Here is a 12,635-nt window from a genome sequence, read left to right as displayed (position 1 = left end):
AAAGACAGGGTTCTGAGCTGTCAGCACAGAGCCCAAGGCGGTGTTCGAACTCATGAGCCCCGAAATCATTACCTGAGCCAAAGTCTGACGCTCAACTGACTGGACCACCCAGGAGTCCTATTCTGTCCTCTTTTTGTACCACTTTGCCTTGTGCTAGAGACCTTATTGGTCTGTTTATTTTCCCAAAGTTCCACTAACACACAATTTTTACATTATATATTCACTAGAGATTTGAAGTAATAATTTTAAGCAATTAGGAAAAAAAAAGTTGACTATTAAACATTGTTCTCCTAAAAATGTGTTGGCTGTTTCTAACAAACAGACCTATCTAACTGGCTCTAAGATTCTGGCTTATCAAAATCGTGTCATCTTTCCCTGCTAATAATCCCTATCTGTATCTCCATTTTCTTTACCTGCCTTTGCAGGAAAGCCAGTGAAAGGGAAAATCCCATCAGTAATGACATTTCAGATATTTTCAATAAAATATGTGGTATTTATGTTCACACACAGTACAAAAGTCCCCAGTTGAGCACTTTTCATTCACTCAGAATATTCAATTAACATTTTACTGGTTCTCTCTGAGATATTAGCTGATACTCAGGGAGTATCTGATTTTAAAAACACATAAACACACACACCTCTAAATAAAGAGATACATGGAAAAAAAGAAAACATACACAGAGGAAAAAAATGAAATTTGCAAGTTAAGATAATGCAAAGGAGGGGCGCCTGGGTGGCGCAGTCGGTTAAGCGTCCGACTTCAGCCAGGTCACGATCTCGCGGTCCGTGAGTTCGAGCCCCGCGTCAGGCTCTGGGCTGATGGCTCAGAGCCTGGAGCCTGTTTCCGATTCTGTGTCTCCCTCTCTCTCTGCCCCTCCCCCGTTCATGCTCTGTCTCTCTCTGTCCCAAAAATAAATAAACGTTGAAAAAAAAAAAAAAGATAATGCAAAGGATAAAATAATTGAAACCCTATACATACTATTATAGAGAAAAGAGAATACTTCTTAGCAACAAAAATTACAGGATGACCTAAAAACATTACACAAGAAGAAAGTTTTTGGAAATTAAAAGTGAGAGGCAAATGATTTTAACAATATAATAAAGGCATTGGAAAATATGTCTATCAAAATCAGTAAAAATAAAATGAAAATAAAAAAGGAAAACTGATATAGTTATAATATTATAGTAATATTAATAATAATATTAATTCCTAATAAGATTTTAGATATAACCATTTTGGGAGAAAGTAGTGGGAAAAACATGTATAAATTGGTGAATAGAAATAGTGATAACACAGCAAAATCTTTATTTTCTATAGGAAAAACTATTTAGATAATGTAAAAAATTGGAAAAAATACAGAAATAGTAGTATAAATATACTATATAGAAATATGCAAGTAAGGCTGCCTGGGTGGCTCAGTTGGTTTAGATTCTGGCTCTTGATTTTGGCCCAGGTCATGGTTTCACGGTTCATGATCAAGCCCCTAGTTGGGCTCTGAGCTGACAGCATGGAGACAGATTAGGATTCTCTCTTCCTCTCTCTCTGTCCCTCCCTCACTTGCATGTGTGTGCTCTCTCACTCTCTCAAAATAAATAAAGTAAAAAAAAGGACATATGAAAGTAAAAATCATAAGAAATATTTTAAGATAAAAATAATCTTTTAATGTTTGTTTATTTTTGAGAGTGAGATAGAGTGGGAGCAGAGGAGGGGCAGAGAGAGAGGGAGACATAATATGAAGCAGGCTTCAGGTTCTGGGCTGTCAGCATGGAACCCACATGGGGCTCAAACTCACGAACCCCCGAGATCATGACCTGAGCTGAGGTCGACGCTTAAGTGACTGAGCCACCCAGGTGCCCCAAAACCAGAAAAAATATTTTAAAATACTGAAAGAAGTTGCTTCTGAGCACAGGTTTGTTATATTTTCTATATTTGCCCTAAAATATCATCGCCCCACTCCTCACCCTACTTTAGGTTAAATCATTGCTAAGACAGGGTTCACATTACACACAGGTATGGAAATGAAAGCATTCTGAGAAATATGCAAATCTTTGAAAATTTAAAATTAGATTAGTCCTTGTGCAGTTCCTATTTTTTTTCCTAGTTCGCAGACACTAGCTAGACTGCCAACTACAACTAAAATTTTAAGTGTTTCTCTTACTTGATTTGTGATGTGATAATGATTTTTTAAATATAATTTTATATATACACACTATGAATATTCTAATATCCTCTTGAAATATAAAAACTTCTTTGTTGTTTTAACCTCTTCCCTTAATGGTCCAGTTATATAAAAATATAAAAACCTGTTATTAGAGAAATATTCTCATCTTTATAGGTTATTAAGTGTACTTTTGGTTCTTGATGTCTTACTCTCTCTCAATCTACCACTTTATCTATACAATATGGATGTGTGTACCAAATGGTATGTCAATCTTAAATAAAATCAGTCTTTCCATGGCCTTCCCTAACTGCTGTGTTTAAATTTGCCTCCACAACTCCTAACCTTATTCCAGCCCCGTGTAATCATTTTCCTACACAGTCTTTCACCATAGCAATTAATATCATTTGGGGTATATCAGGTTATAATCTCTCTCAGATATATCTATATTAGGGAGAGAGTAAATATGAATGATTTCTTTTTATGGTCATAGCTATCTAGTAGAAGTCTGAGAATTTAATCCTCCCACCCTTCCAGGAAGCCATGTAGCAAGCTGCCAGTCTCTGATACACCTGGCCTGAAATGACAGCTAAATCATCTCAGAAATGACTGTGCCTAACAGAGACACTTGGACTACCCCCAATTACTCCACAGTAAATTCATCTGAGGGATCGTACTAATCCATCAAACCAGGTATGAAAATCCACTTTTACAATGGCAAGTAAGCTGGGTATTTGTAACTTTCCAATAAATCTTGAAATTAAGAAGAAAGCTCTTTTTTTTTTCATATGAGAAGCCTACAATAATTAACCCCAACACAAGCATAATTTCCTGAGTTTGACATTTAAATTTTCCTTGGAAAAGAGGTCAAATTCAGATTTAGAGATTGAATGGAAGCCGAAGGAATCATAAGTGGCCTTCCCACTAACCAATTACGTGGTGTATGCCTTGTTGATGTATATTTATGAGAGCATCATTCCAGCACAGCTTGAGTCCCCAAAGTAAAAGTAAATAAAAAGTGTTTCAGAACCCAATGAATCAGTGAGAGGGAGTTAAAGAATTTTTCTTCAAAGATAGAAAGGGAACATAGTTTGATTAATCAATGATTAGTTGAGTGGTAACCTTAATATTTGTATATTATTAATATTCATCTATTCATTAATATTTTGAGCATGCATAATATGCTACATATAGGCATGTCTCACCATCTCTACTATGATCTAATCTATCACTTAAACTACAGCTGACCCTTGAACAGCATGGTTTTAAAATGCATGGGTCCACTTATGCATGGATATTAAAAAAAAGTACAGTATTATAAGTGTATTTTCTTTTTGATTTTCTTGATAATTTTCTTTTCTCTAGCTTACTTTATTATAAAAATACAGTATATAATGCATGTGATATACAAAATGCATGTTAACCAACAGTTTATGTTATTGGTAAGACTTCCAGTCAACAGTAGGCTATTAGTAATGTTTTGGGAGAGTCAAAATTATACATGGATTTTTGACTGCATGGGGGTTGGTGCCCCTAACCCTTGTTCAAGGTCAACTGTAATTCCAAAGCCTTCTGATTTGTCTCTCTGCTTCTACTGAAACTCTGCAGTCTATTCTCCACATAGGAGTCAGAGTTATTTTTTAAGTATGTGAGAAAAAACTTTTATTTTAAATCTCTCTCCCTCCTCAAGCTACTGCCCCATTTCTTGCTTCCATCTTAAAAAGTGCAAACCCTCCTTTAATAAATTTTGCATGTTCACTCTCAGCAATCTAATTTTCTCACATTATCTCTTAAATCCACTTCAAATAGACTTTTGCACCCTCCACTCCAACCATACTGCTTCCTTGATAATGTCACCAATGACATTGCCACTGCTTCTCCAATGCTCAGTACTTAGTCCTTATTTTATGTGACCTAATAGTAACATTCGACAATGTTGATCATTTTCTCTACTTGAAAGAATTTACATGGCTTTCTGCACTTCGTCTTCCTTTGCTTTTCTTCCTGTATCTTTGACTTCTCTTTTCAATTTCCTGTATTGATTCTTCTTCCTCTCATGGACTGCTAAATATTACAGTGCTCCTGGGCTCAGTCCTTAGTTCTCTTCTCTCATTCACTTTTGTGTGATCTTATCTAGTATTATAGTTGTATCTGAAGACTCTCACAATTTATGTTTTCATTCTAGACTATCTCATACAGCTGACTGTGTACTCAACTTCTCCACTGTGGTGTCTAATTGGCAAATCAATCTTATTTTGTTGTTGTTGTTGTTGTTGTTGTTGTTTGGTTTGGTTTTTTGGAGAGAGAAAGAGCACACATGAGCAGGGAAAGGGGCAGGTGGGGGGAGAGAGGGAGAGAGGGAGAGGGAGACGGAGAGAGAGAGAGAGAGAGAGAGAGAGAGAGAGAAAGAGAAAGAGAGAGAGAGAGAGAGAGAGAGAAAATCTCAAGCAGTCTCCACTCCCTGTATGGACCCTATACAGGGCTTGATCTCAAGACCCTGGGATCATCACCTGAGCCAAAATCAAGAGTGGGATGCTCAACCCGCTGAGCCACCCAGGTGCCACCAATATTAAATTTTGAAACAACACTGAGCACATCAGCTTTCAATAAAAATAGAGACGTTGTGGAAAAAATGCTAAACTTTCAAATTTTACAATGAATTTAAAATATCAGAACAATGTGTTACATCAAATAATTTTACAAAATGTGTTTCTCACTCACATTGAACTCAGTGTGTCATTTCTTATTTTAACACTGTTACAAGCAGTAAGCAGCAGAAAACAATGGCCATGGCAAATGATATTGCTGGGTGGTATCTATGGTCCCAAATAAAAATTCTAATAATTTGGGATTTGATGAGTGACATGGCATTTAGAAAGGATCCTATTTTTTTTTTAATTTTTTTTTTCAACGTTTATTTATTTTTGGGACAGAGAGAGACAGAGCATGAATGGGGGAGGGGCAGAGAGAGAGGGAGACACAGAATCGGAAGCAAGCTCCAGGCTCTGAGCCATCAGCCCAGAGCCTGACGCGGGGCTCGAACTCACGGACCGCGAGATCGTGACCTGGCTGAAGTCGGACGCTTAACCGACTGCGCCACCCAGGCGCCCCAAGGATCCTATTTTATAGTCAAAATTTAATGCCTCTTCCTTATGTAATAAAATCTGTAGATATGAGTTTAAGCCTTTTTTTTTTAATTTAAGCAGAAACTTCTGTGCATATAACAATTGTTACCAATGTAACCTTCTCTGACGCCATCAGGATTCCTTAGGAAAGTACTTGTGTATTCTTTGCTCATGTCACTTAACTTTTTCTTGCCTTTTGATCACTTATCCAATAGAAATACCTCTAATTTTTTTATCAGTTTGCTTTCCAATCTTATTTCTATTTTTCTAGTGTATTTTATGCCTGAGAGAATAGAATGTAATATTAGATACACTTAATTAGTTTCCCTCAGGAAAGGAACCCAAGAGATCCCAGTGGTATAAAAATCAGACATTAATAAATTGGAACTTGAGATTTCAATACATTTTTTCTGGATTCACATAATTAATATTGGTAATAAAAAATAATATAGCTTTTTGTATTTCATAAAGTTTCTCAGCCAAAGTTTAGAAGGCTAATATGTTTTTCTTTCCTTAGTTCCTTGATGACTGTTGTCTTTATATTTGGATAGCATTTGTGTTGTGGAATAATTGATATTAAGACAAATCATATTTTTCTGCTAGAAGGTTAAGTTCACAATGGTTCCTTGATTTCTGGCATATAAGTATATTTAAAAGAGCTAACCTTACTATATTTTTAGATGACATTTGTGTAATTGATATGATAGTATTATTTCTTAGTTTATTCATACACTGATACTTCTCTGCATTATAAAAATAGAAATATAATTCAGATACATCTCAATTCAAAAATCATAAATGTGTAAAATACCTTGAAATATTATTCATATATTTCTTAGTTGTTAGCAAATGATACACTGAAAAGCATAATTTTTGTTTTTACTAATTTCTTTTACTAAAGTCTCTTGCACTTCCTGTGCTACCTGCATGTGTCAGGTTGATTCAGGTTTTGGAGAATAAATATAAGATTGCCAATTTTTTACAGATAGCCATATGTTGATACAGACAGGGCAGATAGAGGTTTACCTGTATAACCAGGAGCACAGAGGCAGTTGTATCCACCAGTTCTGCTGACACAATCTTCTCCATCTAGACAAGGTGAGATTTCACATTCATTCATATCCAATTCACAGAGAGATCCATGGTAACCTGGCTCACAAATGCACATAATTCTAGAGAAAAGCAGGAAAATGAGAAGTTGTATGTAATAAGAAAAAGCATTTCATATATACATAATGTATATGTATATTTTAAATTTTAGCCTTTTAATTTAAATAAGTGGTAGTATTTTCTTTTCATTTTTTTTCCTCTGGAGAAAATACAAACTACCTTTGTTGGTTCACACCCTGGGAAGTTCCTCAAGTGAAATTCGAAACTGGTCCCCACAGATTCAAAGCAAGGAGAGCCAGAAGAAAGAGGCAAACCACTCCAAATTGGTGGGGGACAGGTTTAATATGCAAGGGAACTTACATTCCAGGCATGTCTTGGGTATCCACAAGACAAGAAGATCTTCACACACACTCCCCAAATCTTAAAAGTTTATATTAAAGCATTAATGAGGTTGTCATGTATCAAGTCCAGATGGTCTCAATAATGCATTACTCTCTCAAAACTTTGTCTAGTGGACAGAACATACATGCCAAGGACAAGCAGAAGAAGTGAGTTGCTTCCTAATTGCCGGGATCCAGTTTTCAGGTCAACACAAGGTCATATTGTCTCAATGACTTCCTTCAACAAACTTCTAGATATACTTCCCCTTAAATGTTCTTTATGTGGGGAATTTTTTTAAAAAAATGAATGTATTGGGGAAAATAATTAATAAAACTTTGATAAATACTATTGAGCTTAATTCTGTACTGTATTCATTTTATAATTTGTAATCATAAAACTTTATCCTATGTTAACAACTGGGTATTATTCTGCCCATTTATTGAATGATATTTTTGATATAGAAGCACTCTAGCTAAATTTAAAAAATCATTTTAGCAAAAACAATCTCATTACTGCTTAATTCAATGGACAGATGTTGAAGAAATTGGATGCATTTCAATGATTAGATGCCAGGTTCAAAGTATCATGCATTTAATAGAGGAAGGGTCTTTCAAAAGCCTTGCCATTGAGAATGGTTATAACAATATGTGGCAGAGTCACCCTGAATTTATTTTTAGTCTATTTCCGGATATTGTGCTGAACATATGTTTGTTTCAATATTTAGTCAATCTGTATCTATTTGCCAGATGATAGAAGACCAATTCTCCTGAAATGGAATTGTGACTAGTTTTAGTCTTGTGTGTGTGTGTGTGTGTGTGTGTATGATAAACCAATAAATAATGTTAAGAGAAAGCAATAATTTAATCTTTTAACTTGTATATTCATAGAGAAAACATTCATGAGAACATGAATAATTTCCATAGATAAAATTAAATTGAGAGAAAAATACACTTAGAAAAACAAGCTGTATATAGTTTTTCTTTTTCTTTCTCCTTTTGTAGAAGTCTAGATAAAAGTGCTTTCCCAAGTTTTCTTGTAATGTTTTTGAAACAGATTTTTATTCTGATTTTTCAAGGGAACTCTTCCTAATTAACTTGTTTCAACATAATTGTAATTACAAAAACAACCACCAGAAATTTAACATGCCTATGCTCCTCTTTTGCTCATTCATCATACATTATCTAATTGAGTGTCAGACACTAGTCAGGTACCCAGATCCAAGTGCTTGGATAAGGCTTGGGCTTATTTTTTAAATTCTCATAGAGAAGTTAGGATCAGTGATATGTAAACATTACAGGAAATACATGCCAATAGAGAAAAGTGTGAAGTCCTATAAAAACAGAGCTGTTAGAGAAGGTGACAGGAAAGGTTTTACTGTTTAGTCAATAAAGAGTGGAGTTTTTGTACCAGTTGGACAGAAGGCATTAAAATTCCATGTGCAATGTCATGATTGTGTAAAAAAGATTTGTATTTCTCAAGAGCACTCCATGTAACTAAGATTTTGACCAAAATCACTTTTTAGAGTGATCCAATTACTATGACTCTTGCATTTGTGTTCAAATAGAAAAAAATTTTTTCATCAAATATTTTGCTCAATATAGTCCAGAAGATGTAATGAATCTTTTAAATACTTTACTAAAATCAAGATATGTTCGTTAATGATACTCTCATTGATTGCTGTCGTGTGTTCCCAGTGAATCAATGATGATTCCAAGGGATCACAGAGTAGGTAGGAGTTTGACAGTGTTTTCAGTTGTAGCAGTAAAAGGTACATCCGGGAAATAATTTTTTCACACTGATAGGTTTGAAAATGGTGTATTAAAACAAAATGTATCAGATAATGACTTTGAACTCAATTTATACATCTGTTGCAAGTATTTAGGACAGTTCTATCATACTTCCAGAAATTACTGAATCTATTCTTTACTCTAGAAGAATGAATATTAGAAAAATATTTTCGGACATCTTTCCTGTCAGTGATAGACTTATAATAATTATCACTGATTTTCTCAATCTATTATAAACATTTATTCATTAAATTTACAGAATTATCTCACTCTGTGTGTATGTATATATGTGTTTCTCTTTTCCCCCTCTTTCTTTTTGAAAATCTGGAAATACCCATCCCTTGCCTTTTGCCACACGAATTTTATTTTCTGTGATTACAAAAAGGTTCCTGAATGGCTTCACTATTGATCATGTACCCTAGAATCTGGAGATTTCAACCAACTTAAAATAGGAGATATTCTCCATTGATGCTTCTAAATTGAATCAGTTGTCTCTATACTCTTTGCCAAACAGTACTTTAAAAAATGTTTATTTTTGCATCCATATTCATCAGGGATATTGGCCTGTAGTTCTCTTTTTTTACTGGTTCTCTGTCTGGTTTAGGAATCAAAGTAACACTGGATTCATAGAATGAGTCTGGAAGTTTTCCTTCCCTTTCTATTTCTTGGAAGAGCTTGAGAAGGATAAGCATTATCTCTGCTTTAAACGTCTGGTAGAATTCCCCTGGGAAGCCATCTGGTCCTGGGCTCTTATTTGTTGGGAGAATTTCGATAACTGATTCAATTTCTTCGATGGTTATGGGTCTGTTCAAGCTTTCTATTTCCTCCTGATTGAGTTTTGGAAGCGTGTGGGTGTTTAGGAGTTTGTCCATTTCTTCCAGGTTGTCCAGTTTGTTGGCATATAATTTTTCGTAGTATTCCCTGATAATTGCTTGTATATCTGACGGATTGGTTGTAATAATTCCATTTTCATTCATGACTTTATCTATTTGGGTCATCTCCCTTTTCTTTTTGAGAAGCCTGGCTAGAGGTTTATCAATTTTGTTTATTTTTTCAAAAAACCAACTCTTGGTTTCGTTGATCTGCTCTACAGTTTTTTTAGATTCTATATGGTTTATTCCTGCTCTGATCTTTATTATTTCTCTTCTTCTGCTGGGTTTAGGCTGTCTTTGCTGTTCTGCTTCTATTTCCTTTAGGTGTGCTGTTAGATTTTGTATTTGGGATTTCTCTTGTTTCTTTTTTTTTTTTTTTGTTTTTTTTTTTTTTTTTTTTTTTTTTTTTTAAAAATTTTTTTTTTCAACGTTTATTTATTTTTGGGACAGAGAGGGACAGAGCATGAACGGGGGAGGGGCAGAGAGAGAGGGAGACACAGAATCGGAAACAGGCTCCAGGCTCTGAGCCATCAGCCCAGAGCCTGACGCGGGGCTCGAACTCACGGACCGCGAGATCGTGACCTGGCTGAAGTCGGACGCTTAACCGACTGCGCCACCCAGGCGCCCCTCTTGTTTCTTGAGATAGGCCTTTAGACACTTCTCTAAAGAAGACATCTGGATGACCAACAGACACATGAAAAGATGCTCAACATCGCTCCTCATCAGGGAAATACAAATCAAAACCACACTCAGATATCACCTCACGCCAGTCAGAGTGGCCAAAATGAACAAATCAGGAGGCTATAGATGCTGGAGAGGATGTGGAGAAACGGGAACCCTCTTACACTGTTGGTGGGAATGCAAATTGGTGCAGCCACTCTGGAAAACAGTGTGGAGGTTCCTCAAAAAATTAAAAATAGACCTACCCTAGACCCAGCAATAGCACTGCTAGGAATTTATCCAAGGGATACAGGAGTACTGAGGCATAGGGGCACTTGTACCCCAATGTTTATAGCAGCACTCTCAAAATAGCCAAATTATGGAAAGAGCCTAAATGTCCATCAACTGATGAATGGATAAAGAAATTGTGGTTTATAGACACAATGGAGTACTACATGGCAATGAGAAAGAATGAAATATGGCCCTTTATAGCAACGTGGATGGAACTGGAGAGTGTGATGCTAAGTGAAATAAGCCATACAGAGAAAGACAGATACCATATGTTTTCACTCTTATGTTGGTCCTGAGAAACTTAACAGAAACCCATAGGGGAGGGGAAGGAAAAAAAAAAGGAGGTTAGAGTGGGAGAGAGCCAAAGCATAAGAGACTCTTAAAAACTGAGAACAAACTGAGGGTTGATGGGTGGTGGGAGGGAGGGGAGGGTGAGTGATGGGTATTGAGGAGGGCACCTTTTGGGATGAGCACTGGGTGTTCTATGGAGACCAATTTGACAATAAACTTCATATATTGAAAAAAAAATAAATAAAAAATGTTTATTTTTTAATCTATTTTTGTTTGTTTATTTTTAAGAAAGAGAGCGTGAGCAGGGAGGTGCAGAAACACAGGGGGACAGAGGATCTGAAATGGGGTCTGGGCTGACAGCAGGGATGTGGAGCTCGAATTTATGAACCATGAGATAGTGACCTGAACAGAAGTCATAAGCTTAGCTGACTGAGCCACCCAGGCGTCCCCCAATAGTGCTTTTCTAACTCCTCATTTATTTCACATTTACTAGATGACATTTGACTGTTAAGATGGGCTTTTCCTTTTCATTAATTACTTCATTCATTCATTCATCCATCCCTCCATCCATCCCTCCATCCATCCATTCATTCAATTATGGATTTGTATCTAAATGGAGTCAAGACTTTTTATTTTATTCAGTGGGTCAAATATATAACCATTTTTTATTTATTTGATGCTCACTTCATCTGAGAGTTGGATAGTAAGGACCTCTTCAAGTTTTCTCCTCTACCCTTTTGACATCTCCATCATTCTTTGAACAGTTTCTTACTTTCTAACATAAGATATTCCAGGTTTATCTTATACGTTTCCTTTTCCAGATCTAGAATAAGCCATTTATTCTAGAAGTCCTAGAAACCAAGTTATTTAGAACCATGTTATTTAGAAACCATGTTATTTAGAAACCAAGATAATTTCTATGTGTATGTGTATTTATGTTTATGTATACATATAGTTATATGTATATAACTATATGTACATACATATGGCACATATATGCCCATATTTATATTTATTGTTGTGTGTGTTCATATGTATATATGTATATTATAAACACATACATATAAAAGTATGAGTTCATACTAATTTCCCAATTCTAATTTAACATAATAGGGTTCATTTTAGTCTAGCTGATTTCTGTATTTGCCGTTCCTTTTATAACAATGAGAAACCTTGTTATTATTTTAAACATATTTACTTCCTCCATTAGTTAATGTGAAATACTTTTCATGTTCTTTGTCTTCTTGTATGGTGAAGATATGAGATTCTTTTTGGTTTTATTCTTTTGTTTGTATCATTTTGAGGAAGTATGAGAAGATTCAGATTTTCTCAACTACCTAGAATTCTCTTTTGCTCATTTTTCAAGTTTTGTTACCTTCTGAACTTTAGCTTCCTGGATTCTTTTATAGATTTTACTAAAAGTTATTCATTTATTATATAATAATAGGGCAAATTTCCATGAAAGTCAAATATTTATTTCAGAATAGAGCATCTACCTTGAATCTCTGTGCCTACCTCGTCTTTCCCAGAAGAATTGAAATGTATACATGTACTCTCTCCCTTCCTTACCCCCCACCTCCTACCTCCTTCTGTCTCTTCCCTGCTCTTGCCCCCACACCTCCTCTCCCAAATAGGAGAGATAGGCAAAGTGTAGCACATTGCCAACTTGTTCTCCACACCTACCTTGGCCCTTCAAATGAAACTGCATAAGGAGTGTCTGAAAGGAATGCCACCAGATTCCTCCTCCTATTGGCCTCCAGCTAAAATATACAATTATTCAGCTTTGGTGTATGTTTCCTTCCATCATTACTTGCTGAGGCCCTCATCCCTACAGTATTCAGATCACATCTACCTAGGCTGAGAGGAAAAAATAAAAGTGAACCTTGATTTTTATTAATGTTTTAAGTGACCCAGTTAATCTTATGGTAGTATTGAATTATACATTAAAAGTCTCTAAAA

The 12,635-nt window shown here is 35.6% G+C and overlaps 1 protein-coding gene across 1 annotated transcript in view; it reads right to left on the bottom strand.

The window, feature by feature from the left end:
- The window catches only part of EYS (eyes shut homolog), a 1,631,667-nt gene that overhangs the window by 1,074,240 nt on the left and 544,792 nt on the right, over positions 1-12,635 (bottom strand). The window contains exon 18 of the mRNA XM_047102761.1: positions 6,311-6,456. Coding sequence (XP_046958717.1) covers positions 6,311-6,456 — 146 coding nt within the window. The remainder of the gene's footprint in view (positions 1-6,310; positions 6,457-12,635) is intronic.

The sequence above is a fragment of the Lynx rufus genome, unplaced genomic scaffold, assembly GCF_022079265.1.
Source record: "Lynx rufus isolate CCGP_SWC_20201006 ecotype Redwood Valley unplaced genomic scaffold, mLynRuf1.p SCAF_6, whole genome shotgun sequence".
Classification (NCBI taxonomy): Eukaryota; Metazoa; Chordata; class Mammalia; order Carnivora; family Felidae; genus Lynx; species Lynx rufus.
Note: the sequence above shows the minus strand (reverse complement) of the source record. Positions and strands in the feature narration are given on the sequence as shown.